At 32.8% G+C, this 15,397-nt stretch overlaps 1 protein-coding gene across 9 annotated transcripts in view; it reads right to left on the reverse strand.

Annotated features, from left to right (window-relative positions):
- Positions 1-15,166, reverse strand: part of LOC119605383 (eukaryotic translation initiation factor 4 gamma 3) — an 89,660-nt gene extending 74,494 nt beyond the window's left edge. For 3 of the 9 annotated variants that reach the window (XM_037958448.1, XM_037958443.1, XM_037958442.1), the window contains exons 1-3: positions 14,646-14,701; positions 11,519-11,613; positions 10,792-11,000 (exon numbers count right to left, since the gene is read on the reverse strand). In XM_037958448.1, the coding sequence (XP_037814376.1) occupies positions 10,792-11,000; positions 11,519-11,613; positions 14,646-14,686 (345 nt within the window). In that variant the 5' untranslated portion in view covers positions 14,687-14,701. The other 6 variants (XM_037958450.1, XM_037958445.1, XM_037958447.1 and 3 more) reach the window with 5 other exon arrangements.
- Between the last annotated feature and the right edge of the window lie 231 nt (positions 15,167-15,397).

Here is a 15,397-nt window from a genome sequence, read left to right on the forward strand (position 1 = left end):
ATAAAAGCGATTTGTAGATAAAATTAGTAAAAGAAAAAAATCCTTAATTATTAATTAATAATGAAGAGCAAAACGATTCCATTTTAATTGTAAACATTTTACTTTTTTTATTTAAAGTGAAAAACTCCAAAATTTTCGAGCCTAAAGTGAGTAAGTATACAGGCACATTAAATTTAGTTATAAATGGCGAATGTCACCGTTTTTTAAGGAATATAATTTTCTTAGATTTTTATAAATATTTTATCACATAAAATAAAATTCTGAGGTAATAAAGGAAAATGTTGATGAAAATTCTATTCTGACTTCATTACCATGCTAAGAAAACTAAGATTTTCACTAATGGAAGTTGCCAAACTCACCAGCAGTTACCACAAATTTTAAAGGCCTTCTTTCTGCTTCTTTTCCAAATTATTATTTCACTAAAATGACCAAACTTTTTAACTAACAAAAATTTTAATATGTTTCATATTCCATGCGGTTATTAATCAGTTTCATTAAGAAAAATTTAAATTTTTCTCATTAAAATTCTATGTAAGAGCAAACATTATTAATATTTAAGGATTTAACTTCTAAAAATTGTATCTATAAATCGCTTTTATGTTCTGCATAATAATAAAACAAAATAAGACACGTTTGTATACTCATTTTTGATACTCAATGTAATATATATTTTTTTCATTATTAATAAGTTAAAAGAAGGAAACAAGTTCATATAATTTTTTTATCAAAAATCTAATTTGTTTAAAATTAAAGCAGAAGCATATTTTAACACCGCATGTTCTTTTTATGATATAAGTAATGTTAAAATAAGTTAATGATAAAACAAGCAAAACCAAAGTAATAAAAGAAAGAAAAAACAAATCAATCATCAATGGTCAACTCAATAAATATTTTATTTACTACTTACTACAATTAACTTATTAAATTTTCAACATATCAAAAATTAATCAATCGTTTACTTTTGAAAAATTTTTTACTTATAATAAGTAAACAATTGTTTTTTTTTTTTTTAAAGTTTAGTTAAATTACATTCCACTCGTTTTCAAGTACAAAAAATTAAGTGTGATATACATATTCGGTTTGTTGAATATTAAGAATAAGATCGTCCAGAATATAGAATCCGATTGTCAACTGATTGATTGACTGATTTAAAATAATTTTCCAATGCACGTTTATTCAATTAAAACAAAACTTTATTTTCCAAAACTTAAAAATAGTTCTCTAATACATTAAAAATACTCTTAGTTCAACTCGTGTTGACGTCGACGACAAGACGTTGCGTGCCTCGCTTCACACTCTAGCGGTTATATTCAAAAATTCAGAGACGCAAAATTAACAGAGTTGTACATATCGATTTTGTCAGGGTTGTCTATTAGCGTAGTGGTTTCTGGGTTGACAGCTCGGCCAATCCTGATTCTAAGTCGTCCTCGACTTCCTCTTCATCCACATCATCAAGCTCAGGAGAACCATCGCACCATTTTCTCATCTTGTCTGAGCTAAACACGGAACAAAACTTACGAGAGCTTATTTGCAAACCAGGGACATCCTCTATCAAGTAGCGATCGTTCCCAAGGACTCGTGAAACCATGTACGGACCCTTATATTTAGGTTCAAGTTTTCTCGACTCACCCGTTGCTTGAGGATCGTGTCGTATTAGAATCAAATCACCTTCATCATAAATAGTAGGTCGGCTGTGTTTACTATCAAATCTTTTTTTCCATTTTTCACGTTCACGCTCGATATTCTCCAAAGCTATCGTTCGTTTCTCATGGGTCGAAGACGTTGATTCATCAATTGTATCGTCCTGTACGGCAGCTATTATTCGATTCTGCACTAAATCGATGGGCCTGTAATCAAAGATTAGTTCATTAGGGCTGAATCCAGAAGTTGCATTCTTCTGCGAATTAATCGACCACTGCAGTATGTGTAATGATGTATCCCATAACTTCGGATCTTCCGTAGTGGTACGTAAGAATGATAAAACAGTTTGGTTGACTCGCTCAACCTGGCCGTTGGCACGTGGAGTGCGGACAGCTGTTTTGATATGCTGTATGCTATTATTCTCGCAATAGTCCTCAAAAGCCTTCGCTGTGAACGCGGTACCACGGTCAGAGATAACACGTCGCGGTAAACCAAAATAACTGGTGAGCTCATTCAACACAGATATGACAGGGGCGGTTTTAGTACTCCTTACTGCCTTCACGATTACAAACTTCGTAAACGCATCCGAGATTACCAAAATGTGCGTGTGGCCCTTCTTACTCTTAACAAACGGTCCCAAATGATCCACATGTATTTGGCGGAACGGAAGTGGATCCAAAACACCATAATGCATATCCCCCTCGGGCTTACCTCCTTTCACTTTGTTGTAGCAACACTCGGTGCATGCGGATATATACTCTCGTAGGTATTTTCCCATGCGGGAAAACCAAAATGATTGTCTAACCCTCTCTAGGGTTTTATCGAGACCATAATGTCCCACGTCATCATGTGAATGTTTGGCTATACGCCAACGAACAGCCTTGGGTACAACAAACCGGAGTCCGTCATTTGTTTTGCGATAAAGACGATTATTCCGTAAAACAAAATCTGTCTTTATTTGTCGGTGTTGGTCGGATTTTATATTGCCACGTAGAACGCCTATTATATGATTTAGCTTTTCATCCTTTAACTGCATAGTGTATAACCAATCTTCACTATCCACATTCACGTTCATAACAAAACCGGCTGGCTCTGTTTCTACTGCAGGTAAATCTGGTGATCTGCTCAAAGCATCGACATGGGCCATTCTGGAGCCTTCACGGTGTATAAATTCACAATCGAATTCTAACAATTTTAATAACCATCGAGATACTTTCGGCTGGAGTTCTTTGTTCGATTTCACTCTTGTGATTGCTGCACAGTCAGTCACCACGCGAAACGGTTTGCCTAGCAAGTAAATGCGAAAACGTTCTAGGGTTTCCACCACGGCCAATACCTCTAACTCATAACTATGATACTTCGCCTCGGTCTCGGAACAATGTCGGCTGAAATAAAATACTGGATGCCATTTACCATTTTCACTTGACTGAAGAAGAACTCCTGCCAGCCCTAAACTGCTAGCATCCGTATGGACCTCATGCTTGGCCTTTATATCGTAAATTGCCAGTACGGGTTTTCCACAAAGTACTTCCACCAATTTGTCAAACGCTTGTTGTTGAGGCTCATTCCACAGAAAATTGTTCGCCTCATTTTTCCTTAACAGGACTGTAAGTGGTTTCGAAATCTCCGAATAGTTCTCCACAAATTTCCTGAAGAATCCTGTTAACCCCAGAAATCGGCGTACCTCGGTAATGTTTGTTGGTCTTTTAAAGTTCTTAATAGCACTTACTTTCTCGTTTCCAGGCGTAATACCTGATATATTCACCTTGTGCCCCAAATAAGAGATCTCCTCGGCCAAAAATTTACACTTATCCCAACGTAAAGTTAGTCCACTGTCCTTAAGGATTTTCAGAAATCGATCAAGCCGATCTATGCCTTCATCAATGGTCTTACTTGGTATTATTACATCGTCCAGATATGCGAGTACTTCTCCTGGTTCCATTAAACCAACAATGCGATTCATCACCGCCTGGAACATCGCAGGGGCATTTACGAGACCAAATGGCATACGGTTATACTCATAATGACCATCAGTTGTCACGAACGCTGTATATTTGCGCGATGCCTCTTCTATTTCAATTTGATGGTAGCCCATCCGCAGGTCGAGGGTTGTGTAATAACGATTTCCGGCGAGTTGGGAGAAATGTTCCTCGATTACCGGCATAGGGTAAGGTATCTTTACAGTGACTTTATTCAGTTGTCGGTAGTCAATGCATAACCGGTGCTCTCCATTCTTCTTCTCCACTAGCACTACACCAGATGCATAGGGTGAATCGGATTTTCGTATAATTTCGTTATCAAGAAGTTCCTTCACCATGGCCGATACAATTGGACGTTTTGCAAATGGAATTCTGTACGGTTTCGTGCATATCGGTTCGGTCTTATTTACCGCAATGTTCATTTTCACCAAATTGCATTTTCCTAATTCATCGATGTTCTGCGAAAAACAGGTTCTATTATCCTCAAGTATCATCTGAAGTCGTTCACCTTCATCAGCCGTAACATTTTCCGGAAAATCAATTTTCCTTATGTTCTGCACCCAACACTCATCACCCTGTATAATTGTACGTTTACCTTTTTGACACAGTAGATTACGACCAATAAGCACGTCCGTTGGTAGCATATCGTCTTCAACTATAAAAAACTCGTCCTCTGTGGTAGTGTCATCAATCAATACGAGTGCGATCACTTTACCAACACAAATATATTCACCGCCTGCAAACCCTTTCAATATAATTTTGCATTCAGCCGTTTTACTAATTTTATCTGAGAACGACTTTCTCATCAAACTGCGTTCGCTGCCTGAATCAATAAACGCTAAGGTGTCAACACCATTTATTTTGACGGCTTTACAAAGCTCAACTGACTTTGAAGTTATATCATCAATTTTGTTTACATCTGCGGTTTGTACTTTCGCCAATTTACATTCAGCTGTTTTATGAGAAGTACGATTACAATTTCCACAACGATCCTTCTTCTGCGGCTCGGGACATTTTACCGAATAATGTCCATAGGCATGGCAATTGTAGCATTTTATCTTACCCATCGGATTGCTGTTCTCGTTTTTGACAGATGTTGTACTAGATGATACGGCATTGTCGTTCCTTTTGGGTTTGTGTGCAATAACTGGTTGTGTTCTTATATCGTTGTAGCTACAATAGCAATTAATATCACCCAGGAGCTGGTTGCATGTTGCGTATTCGTTGGAAATTTTCCTTTTCAAACCGTGATCGTTAATTCCATTAACAATATGTCGAATAATTGCCCTTTCGGGGAGACGACCCTTTTCACCAAAAGCTAACATTTTATAGAAATACTCCTGTGGAGTTTCCTGTGGACTACGTACCATTGTAGACATTTTAATGTGTACGTCAGCTTCATTCTCCGTGTCTGGAAAATCTGAAAGAAATTTACTTACAAAATGTGACCAAGACAAGAATACTTCCTGCAGTGAGTCGACCCAATATTTCGCTGGACCCTTCATCTTTTGCTGCACTGCAAATATTACTGACTGATCATCCCAGCAATAAGCGGCCTTCAACATTTTGACACGCTTTACGAATTGTGACGAACTTACAGATTCTTCTGTAATGGGGTTGAAATCGGGCAATAGGGAAATAATTTCCCTTACGTGGCAATAGGGGTTGCCTGTACCAACACTGGGCCGAGAAAACGGTTGAGTTGGCGGAAGATTTTGTGGCATTACGTTCGAGTCACTTGTCGAAGTATACGGTTGACGAACATATGACATAGGTTGTGACGCTTGTGTGACAAATGCATTTTCCACGGTCACTTGTTGACCAGACGTGTTGCGGGATATGTTCTGATAAGTTGTAGGTGTCGGGACCTGTTGTACGAAATTGAAAGGTGGTAGAATACCCTGAACGTAGGGTAAAACGTTGTTATACGATGGTACATTATTCATTGTCACTGCTGAGCGACGTTCTCCAGCAGTTGAGTATTGATGGCTGTACACAGATCGAGGTGCTGCATCAATCGAGACCAATGGATACGGATACGATGGAGAAGACGGAATCATTTGTACCCGTGGAACATCGGACGAAGATGTCGTTGGTACACCATGAAACAAATTAGCAGTTGACGTCGTCTGCGACGAGGTATACGGAATCATGTGCACTTGAGGACAATCAGACGAAGATGTCGTTTGTACACCATGAAACAAATTAGCAGTTGACGTTGTCTGCGACGAGGTATACGGAATCATGTGAACTTGAGGACAATCAGACGAAGATGTCGTTTGTACACCATGAAACAAATTAGCAGTTGACGTTGTCTGCGACGAGGTATACGGAATCATGTGAACTTGAGGACAATCAGACGAAGATGTCGTTTGTACACCATGAAACAAATTAGTTGTCGGTTGAGGTGATGATTCCTCAGGCGTCATAAATGTTTGCTGGGGCGAGGAAGCTTCTGTTGGATCAAAATCGGATGTTCGGTAACGATCAGTTTGTGTTCGCATATTCGCCAAAAGATCCTCCAGTTGTAGGACACGTTGGTTCAAATCCGTCGGAATGGATCGTGACTTTTGAACGTTGTGATCCTCGAGTCGATCAATCAATTGATTTTTGTTGCCGGAACACGAAACTCCAATTTCACGGCACTTTGCTTGAAGTTGCTTCACAGTAAATGTGCGTAAGTTTTCCATCGTGTATTCTTGGAATTCAGATCACTTCCTTTTGGAATTCAGATCCCACTTCTGAATAATTGTCAACTGATTGATTGACTGATTTAAAATAATTTTCCAATGCACGTTTATTCAATTAAAACAAAACTTTATTTTCCAAAACTTAAAAATAGTTCTCTAATACATTAAAAATACTCTTAGTTCAACTCGTGTTGACGTCGACGACAAGACGTTGCGTGCCTCGCTTCACACTCTAGCGGTTATATTCAAAAATTCAGAGACGCAAAATTAACAGAGTTGTACATATCGATTTTGTCAGGGTTGTCTATTAGCGTAGTGGTTTCTGGGTTGACACGATTATGTGCATTTCATATAAAAACGAATATATTAGTTATAATCACAGATTTCTATCGAAAAACCTATATCATAAAAGAATAATTAATTTTAATATAATTAAGAAAGATCCGTAAAAAGCTATTTATCATTAGCTCATTATTTATCGTACCTATGAAAGTTGAATTATTGCTTGATGCAGAGATTTCTAATTAATATAACAACATAAATTAATAAACTTTTTGCGAGAAAGTTTAAAAACTGCTGATTTTGTTATACATCTCCAATAGCAGTTGTACAAAAAATTTAAAAAGTTTTAATATTCAATTTATATAAAAAGCAAACTACTTTGTCCTACTAAATTAGTATTGTCAGAAAAGGTAACTATTATCCCATATGTTGTGATTGAATATCAGTTATATTCAACTGTAAATTTATCGCACACTAAAAAGCCAGATGTAAAATATCTGTTTACTTGTTTTAATGTACCCTTTACCACTGAAATGGAAGTCGATGTAAACAATATATAAACCTGATAAAATACAGAACGTAACATTAACAAGTTAGAGTGCTATATTCGGCTGAGCCGAATCTTAAATACCCTCCACCAGCTACTTTTATATTAATACTTTTTTAATTGGACAAATATTTGTAGAAATAAGTTTTCTCATGTCTTAAATAGAAAAACCCCAAGATTTAAACAGCTTAAATTTGTTACAATTCCAAGATTTGTTGAACATTACAAACACCATTTTCTTTTATATTTGTATAGCGCCCTTAGATATGCTTTAACGATATTTAATAATGTGCATGTGTGAGAAAGATTTAAGGATTTTCAAAATACATATATATAATTTTGTTCTACACAAATTGTTTTTAGGGGCAGGACCTAGTATGGGAAGCTAAATTTCTGTACATAAAAGCTATATTTCAGTCAAATTTTGTATCTATATCGTAATTTAGTAATAAGTAATGTGTGTTCAAGTGATTTTTTGAAGGGACACTTGCATGGGACCGACCGCACCCATGTTATGGACCGATCGTGAAAAAATCTTGAAATACAATTTTTGTATACCAAACTAATATTTGTGCCAAATTTTGAATCAATAGCTTTATTTGGTAATGAGTATTGTGCGTTTAAGAGATTTTCGTAAAAGGACCTTGTATGGGAGCTATGACCAATTATGTATATAAAGACAAAATTTCAAAATTCTGTATCTATATCATTATTTGGCAATGAATATTGAGCATTTAAGTGATATTCTGGGGGGGACCTAGTATGAGAGCTATGACCAAATATGGACCGATTGCAAAACAATTTTATAGTGTAATTTATGTATATAAGAGCAATATTTGTGCTAAATGTATGGATATCAATATTTTGTAATGAGTTATGTGCGTTTAAGTGATTTTTGGGAGGTGACCTTGTATGGGAGCTATGACCAATTATGGATCGATCGGAAAAAACTTCCATAATAATATTTCTGTATATGTGAGCAATACTTGTACCAAATTTTATATGGATATCTTAATTAAGTAATGAGTTATGTGCGTTTAAGTGATTTTCGGGAGGGGACCTTGTACGGGAGCTATGACCAATTATGGACCGATCGGGAAAAAAAATCATAGTAATATTTTTATATGTGAGAGCTATACTTGTACCAAACTTTATATGGATATTTTAATTTAGTAATGAGTTATGTGTGTTTAAGTGATTTTCGGGAGGGGACCTTGTATGGGAGCTATGACCAATTATGGACCGATCGGAAAAAATTTCATAGTAATATTTCTGTGCATATGAGCAAAACTTGTACCAAACTTTATATGGATATCTTAATTTAGTAATAAATTATGCGCGTTTAAGTGATTTTCGGCAAGGGTCCTTGTATGGGAGCTATGACCAATTATGGACCGATCGCAAAAAAATTGCACAGAAATATTTGTGTATATGAGAGCAATACTTGTACCAAATTTTATATGGATATCTTAATTTAGTAATGAGATATGTGCGTTTAAGTGATTTTCGGGAGGGGACCTTGTATGGGAGCTATGACCAATTATGGACCGATTGGAAAAAACATTCACAGTAATATTTCTGTGCATATTGGCAATACCTATTCCAAATTTTATATGGATATCTTAATTTAGTAATGAGTTATGCGCGTTTAAGTGATTTTCGGGAAGGGTCCTTGTATGGGAGCTATGACCAATTATGGACCGATCGCAAAAAAATTGCACAGAAATATTTGTGTATATGAGAGCAATACTTGTACCAAATTTTATATGGATATCTTAATTTAGTAATGAGATATGTGCGTTTAAGTGATTTTCGGGCAAGGGTCCTTGACCAATGACTATGACCAATTATGGACCGATCGGAAAAAATTTCATAATAATATTTCTGTATGCGAGAACAATAATTGTACCAAATTTTATATGGATATCTTGATTTAGTAATGAGTTATGTGCGTTTAAGTAATTTTCGGGAAGGGACCTTGTATGGGAGCTATGACCAATTATGAACCGATCGGAAAAAAATTTCATAGTAATATTTCTGTGCATATTGGCAATACCTATTCCAAATTTTATATGGATATCTTAATTTAGTAATGAGTTATGCGCATTTAAGTGATTTTCGGGAAGGGTCCTTGTATGGGAGCTATGACCAATTATGGACCGATCGCAAAAAAATTGCACAGAAATATTTGTGTATATGAGAGCAATACTTGTACCAAATTTTATATGGATATCTTAATTTAGTAATGAGATATGTGCGTTTAAGTGATTTTCGGGAGGGGACCTTGTATGGGAGCTATGACCAATTATGGACCGATTGGAAAAAACATTCACAGTAATATTTCTGTGCATATGAGCAATACTTGTTCCAAATTTTATATGGATATCTTAATTTAGTAATGAGTTATGCGCGTTTAAGTTATTTTCGGGAGGGGACCTTGTATGGGAGCTATGTCCAATTATTTACCGATCCAGAAAATTTTTTCTTTAGATGAATTCTATTGACATAAGATTTTAATTTGTAAAATTTTGTGAAGATATCAACATTCTGGCGCAAGTTATTAACAAAAAACTCATTTTCCGGGAATATGTACTTTTGTATGGGAGGTATATGAAATTATGGACCGATTCTGGAAATTTTCAGCAGGAATCAAGATCTTGTGTAGAAACGAATGTATGATGACTTTCATGAAATTATCTTGCATAGTTTTCGAGAAAATTACATCAGAATGTGTAAAAAATGCTGATTTTTTTCGGAGTTGTTTTAAATTTTGATTCATAACTTTTCCCGATGTGAACAGATTTTGCTCATTTTCAATACCAAACTGTACCGGATAATAGTGAATATTTTGGGTGTATTTGGTTAAATTATATTGCTTCGTTTTAACGTGAGCGTGTTTTACACAGACAGACAGACGGACGGACGGACGGAGGGACGGACGGACATAGCTAAATCGACTCAGAATTACATAAGGACCCAGAATATATATACTTTGTTGGGTCTCAGATGAATATTTCTTGGTGTTACACACGGAATGACAAAGTTATATATACCCTCTATCACCACTGATGGTGGTGGAGGGTATAAAAATAACAGAATATAGCAATCCATGATATCGCCTAACACCAACAGATACACTGAAATCAATAAAATTGTGCATAAGATTCAAATTTAAATTGTAAAGAATGGTGAAAATTATTAATTGACATACAAGTAAAATATACTGAAGTGTATTAATTGGACTGTAAATATTATGTTACATTTTATAAAGACCTAAAGCGCTCCATTGAAGAAGAATCGTTTCAAATTTAACATAAGAAAATATTGTAGTAAGTCAGTCCCTTAATTTAAAACGTTTTTAGAGTAGGTGGTGTTGTTAGGTCTTAATAATAAAAAATATTAAAATGTTATTTACATAACAAAAACAATAATAATAAGTAAATAAAAATATATTAACAACAGAAAGTTAACATACATAAATCCACAAGATCCATAATATCCTTCTTAGTATTTGTTTACAATTCAAACGGATTTACAGAGCATACAAATAAATGATATCTTGTGCATTGAATGTATGTCTTTTTAACAAGACATATAAAAAAGTATGAAGGGAAATATATGCTTATAATAAATTAAAGAGATAGCAACTTACAATGTTTTGCGCCGATTGAGGCTGCATTTTATATAAATCTGTTTGTTGCCCAGAAGTTACTGTTGGCTGAATGCCGTGTAGAAGTTGAAGTGGGGGTTGTGATGGTACAGCAGAGCCTGAAGCTGCTGCACTTACAGTTGGCTGTTGCAGCCCACTCTGTTGGGGTAATGTATAACCCGCAGATGGTGCTGCTACATAACCACCGTTCCCTAAAATATTAAAAATATTTATCGTTATTTAATATAAGTCAAATTTGCAAATATTATATATATGTGTAATAAGTGTTATTTGTTTATTTGATTTTGGTCGTCGTAACAAATACCAGAGAGAAATATATTTTTTTGGTTACGAATAACAATTATCGTAACCAAAAAATTGTTATTGGTTATATTTTTTTTAAATATCTTTGGCAAAGTAAATTAACCAGCCAGTTTTGCAACAAATGTCTATTCATTTTATAAATAAAATATAATTTAAATTAATTTGCCTTTTAATTTCGTTAATATTTATATTGACCAAAAGATAAATTAAATAAATTTTGGTTATCTATTACCAAAAAAATATTGGTTGCTAAATAACAGTTATTCATAACCAAAAAATATACTTTTCATGTTAATTGGTTACGGAGACCTAAAGGGATTTTTTGCGTAACCTTTTCTTTCGAAAGAAAAAAAATAACAATTATTTTTGGTCCCTGGTTATTTGAATGAAATAATTGGGTACATACCAGAGATATAGAAGACCGGTGTGTATAGTATATGCTGGTCACTAAGTGATGGTTGATCCTGCGGCGTCAATTTTTCAGAATCGGGTAACTGTTGCCTATTTGAAGACAGTTTGCTGGTTATTATTAAATATGTTGGCTATACAAAAGCTTCCTCTATTAATACGACTTGAAAAAAAAATATGTAAGTATTTTTAAATTATAGGAATTTTAAATAATTAAATTTTTTTTTTTTATTTTACCAAAAATCATAAATTTTTTTGATACATTACGTATAATAAATTTTAAACAATTATTTAAAGATAATTCAAATTTTAACATTAAATAGATTTTACATAAAATTAATGGATAGCAATTTTTCGAATTTCAAAATCACATTAAACAATAATAATAAAAACATCAACTTCAAAATCACATTAAACAATAATAATAAAAACATCTTAATAATTACTCTGCAAAAATTTACTCAACATGTCGCCAAGTGCGGTTTGTAGATCTAGTTGAGAAGATCAAGCTTACACATTTAGAATTTTTTATATACACGAAAAAACAGGACATAAACATTATCTCAAATTTTCTCCAATCTGATTTTATTTTTTGATACGGCAATAGAAAGACTCTTCCTTTTTACGAATTAAAAGGAGTTACTAGGAACTGAATCCAATTTATTTGATCTTTAAGAAAATTTTGACAATTCATTCAGAAGTTAATTTTTTTAATTTCCTTCCAATTAAAATGCTATATCTTTTGTTCAAATCCTGTTAATATTGGGAATGATAAGATTTTGTTTAAATATAAAAATTAACAAAATACCTTTTTTCAATAGAATTTTTTTTTTTCAAAATTTTTATATTTTAAATTTATTTTTGGCTCAATTGTTGTTGTTGCTGGGATTGACAGCCCTTGGCCGAATAATTCGGGTCATTCCGGTACGTAGAACCGGCTGACGGGGAATGATTTTTGGCTCAATAATATATATTACTTTGAAATTAAAACTAATAGAATTTGAATTTCAAAATAAAGAAAATGTTTTATTTTGATTGATCATTAATTAAATCAGACATTTCTGCTTCACTTCACCTTTAATCATTTTTAAATAAAATTTTAAATGGCCAATTTTATTAATTTCGAAGAAATTTTTAAATTTTTATAAATCAACTATTATTTCATAATATAAAAATTTCAAAATATGAAAGGGTATATTGTTAAAAGTGAACAATATCCGTCCAATGATATCGACTTCATAACAATTATACATTTGTTTTCTTAAAAATGTATAATAGTAAACCGTTTATTTACTTTATAATATTACTTTTAATTGGATTATAGGGAGTAATTTTGTTCTTAGTTTATCATCTGATATGTCGATAATGTATCGGTTGCTTTTATGGATTAGGATATAAAATCAGCCAAATTTAAACCACGAAATAATTTCCGCACTTTTCATGATATTAGTGGTATATTGTAATAGATAAAGTCGATTAAAAGTAATATCGAGTTAATTGTTTAGCTCACACATTACACCGATTGGCCGAGAAAGTAAAAAATCATTTCGATCAAAAAGAATCGTTGGCGCTAGCTTGATAACAAAATTGAAACCTTCCACCTAAGTCGATAACGAGGTGCGGTATTGGTTGGATGATAGAATAATAGTTAATAAAGTCAAAAGATGAGATGTATAACAAATTCTAAAGTAATTAAACAGCAAAAAAATCGAAAACATAAACTGATAGGTAATTTGTTAGTTCAAACTATATGTTTATAGCTCTGCTATAAACAAAACATAAAAACTTATTTCTGACCAGATAGGTATTACAACAAAATTTATTGCAATTTAATGCAACAACAAATAAAAATAAAGCTAAATTATAAATAAAAACAAATAATGTGTTGGAATATTCTACAGAATCAGAGTAGCATCGAATTTTATTTATTTATTTATCCAAACAAAGTAAACAAAGTGATATTTTATATTTTTATTTAGAAATGTAAATAATGAACACTTATAATTTTCTTTGGAAACATCGACATTCTTTGCATATTTTAACACCGGCTTTACTAGAAATACGTTTTAAGTATATCCAAATTTATTGATTTTTAATAGAGCTACTTTTAATAGAGGCGTGCTGTTGATTTTTTTTATATTGTGTAAACCTTTGTTTTTAATTTACGGACCGGCGAATATTGTTATTACTTGTTTTTATATTTATATTATTTACTTCATTTATTTGTAATACAAAGCCTACAAATGCAAAAATAACTTTAATTCTTTTACGAAAAATAGAAATCATTTATAATCAGCAAAGCACTTTTGGGGAATGATAATAACGAAGTAGGTCCTTTTTCTAGGTCACATCGTTACTTTTATAGAGAAACGGACGAACAGATCTGGATGGTTTTCATATTTTATAAGGACCCAGATTATTTAAAAACTACGACCATTAATTCATTTTGTTAGCTTATAAGTTAAACTATAACTACTAATGATATATTTTGTAAACGTTTAAGATTGGCCAATTAGTGTACAAAATAATTTTATAGATTATTAGGTAGTCAGTTTGGAAACTTCAACTTATTTTATGAATCCAAAAAAAAACTTTACGAAATAAGTATATTAAAAAAATCTTAAGGAGTGTGACACAATTTTTCGTTATAGTTTCAATTTTAATTTTTTACATACATTTTTCTTTATTTCGCAAAGATTATTACAATTGACATTTAATTGCAGACAGACCAACACACAAATGTATATACATTCAAACATACATATACACATAATATTCATATGTATCTACATTGTGTAAGTTGCAGCGTTGCATTTAATTATTTGTTTATATTTTGTTAGGTGAAGCCATGAAGAAACTATGAAATTAAAGCTAAACATTATAAAACTGAAATATATTTTTAATACAGAAAGTGTGGATTCCGCTATTTCTTCTCATGCATGCATTTTACACAAAGCAAACACACACATACACATATAAACACGTGAACAAGTTTTCTTTTTTCCTTATTGTTGGCTTTTACGTATTTTTTCTTTTAATGTGTTTTAAGGGTAATTAACAATAAAAAAACCTAGCCTGTTGATAAAAATTTGCATATTCAAAAAAGGAAAAATAACGTTTAGCACCGTCTATTATTTTTTAAGGATGGACACATGAAATGTATCATTTCATTATGGTTGTTTTTTGTGGAAGTACCGCTATACAATAAAGCTTTTGTAATTTGATGTCGTGGTCACATCTCGTAGAAGAAAGTGAATGATGGAATTTCGTCTTTTAACAAAGAAAATTTTATTGGTTACCAAGCCTATAAAATATTAATATACATTTTTTTTAATTTTACCTGATCATATATGCAGGGAGTTTAATTTTTTGCTTTGCTATACTTTTTTTGTAAAATGGCAGCGCGACAGAAAATTTGGTTACACTTGAGTTTTTATTTTTTTTTTTTTACACGTCAGTTCCTCTTGTATTATATCAAAATAATCACTGTCTTTTTGTTTTGTAGTATTATTTTCAATAAATATTTTAAATGTTATTATTATATCCGAATTAATTATTTTCTCTTCTCCGGTTTAATATATGATTTGCGAATTAACAACGTCGATTTAGAGTTGTCATACAGTGCTGCCAATCATTCATAACATTCGTACCACATGTTTCAAGTATGTATTACAGAGTTGCATATTATTGGTTCTATATGTGTAATAAACAATCCAAAAATTAATATTTATAAATGCCTCCATCATCGTTAAATCACGTTTCCAATGAGGAGTTTTGAGCAAATCTATTTGTTTTTGGCTACTTATGTACTAGATTTGGAACTCCTTAACGACTCTAAACGGCTCCAAATTTTGTAATTTTTTTTCATTAATTTTGT

The sequence above is a fragment of the Lucilia sericata genome, unplaced genomic scaffold, assembly GCF_015586225.1.
Source record: "Lucilia sericata isolate MDLA Ls3-8-SP2 unplaced genomic scaffold, ASM1558622v1 Contig000480F_arrow, whole genome shotgun sequence".
In the NCBI taxonomy this organism is placed as follows: domain Eukaryota; kingdom Metazoa; phylum Arthropoda; class Insecta; order Diptera; family Calliphoridae; genus Lucilia; species Lucilia sericata.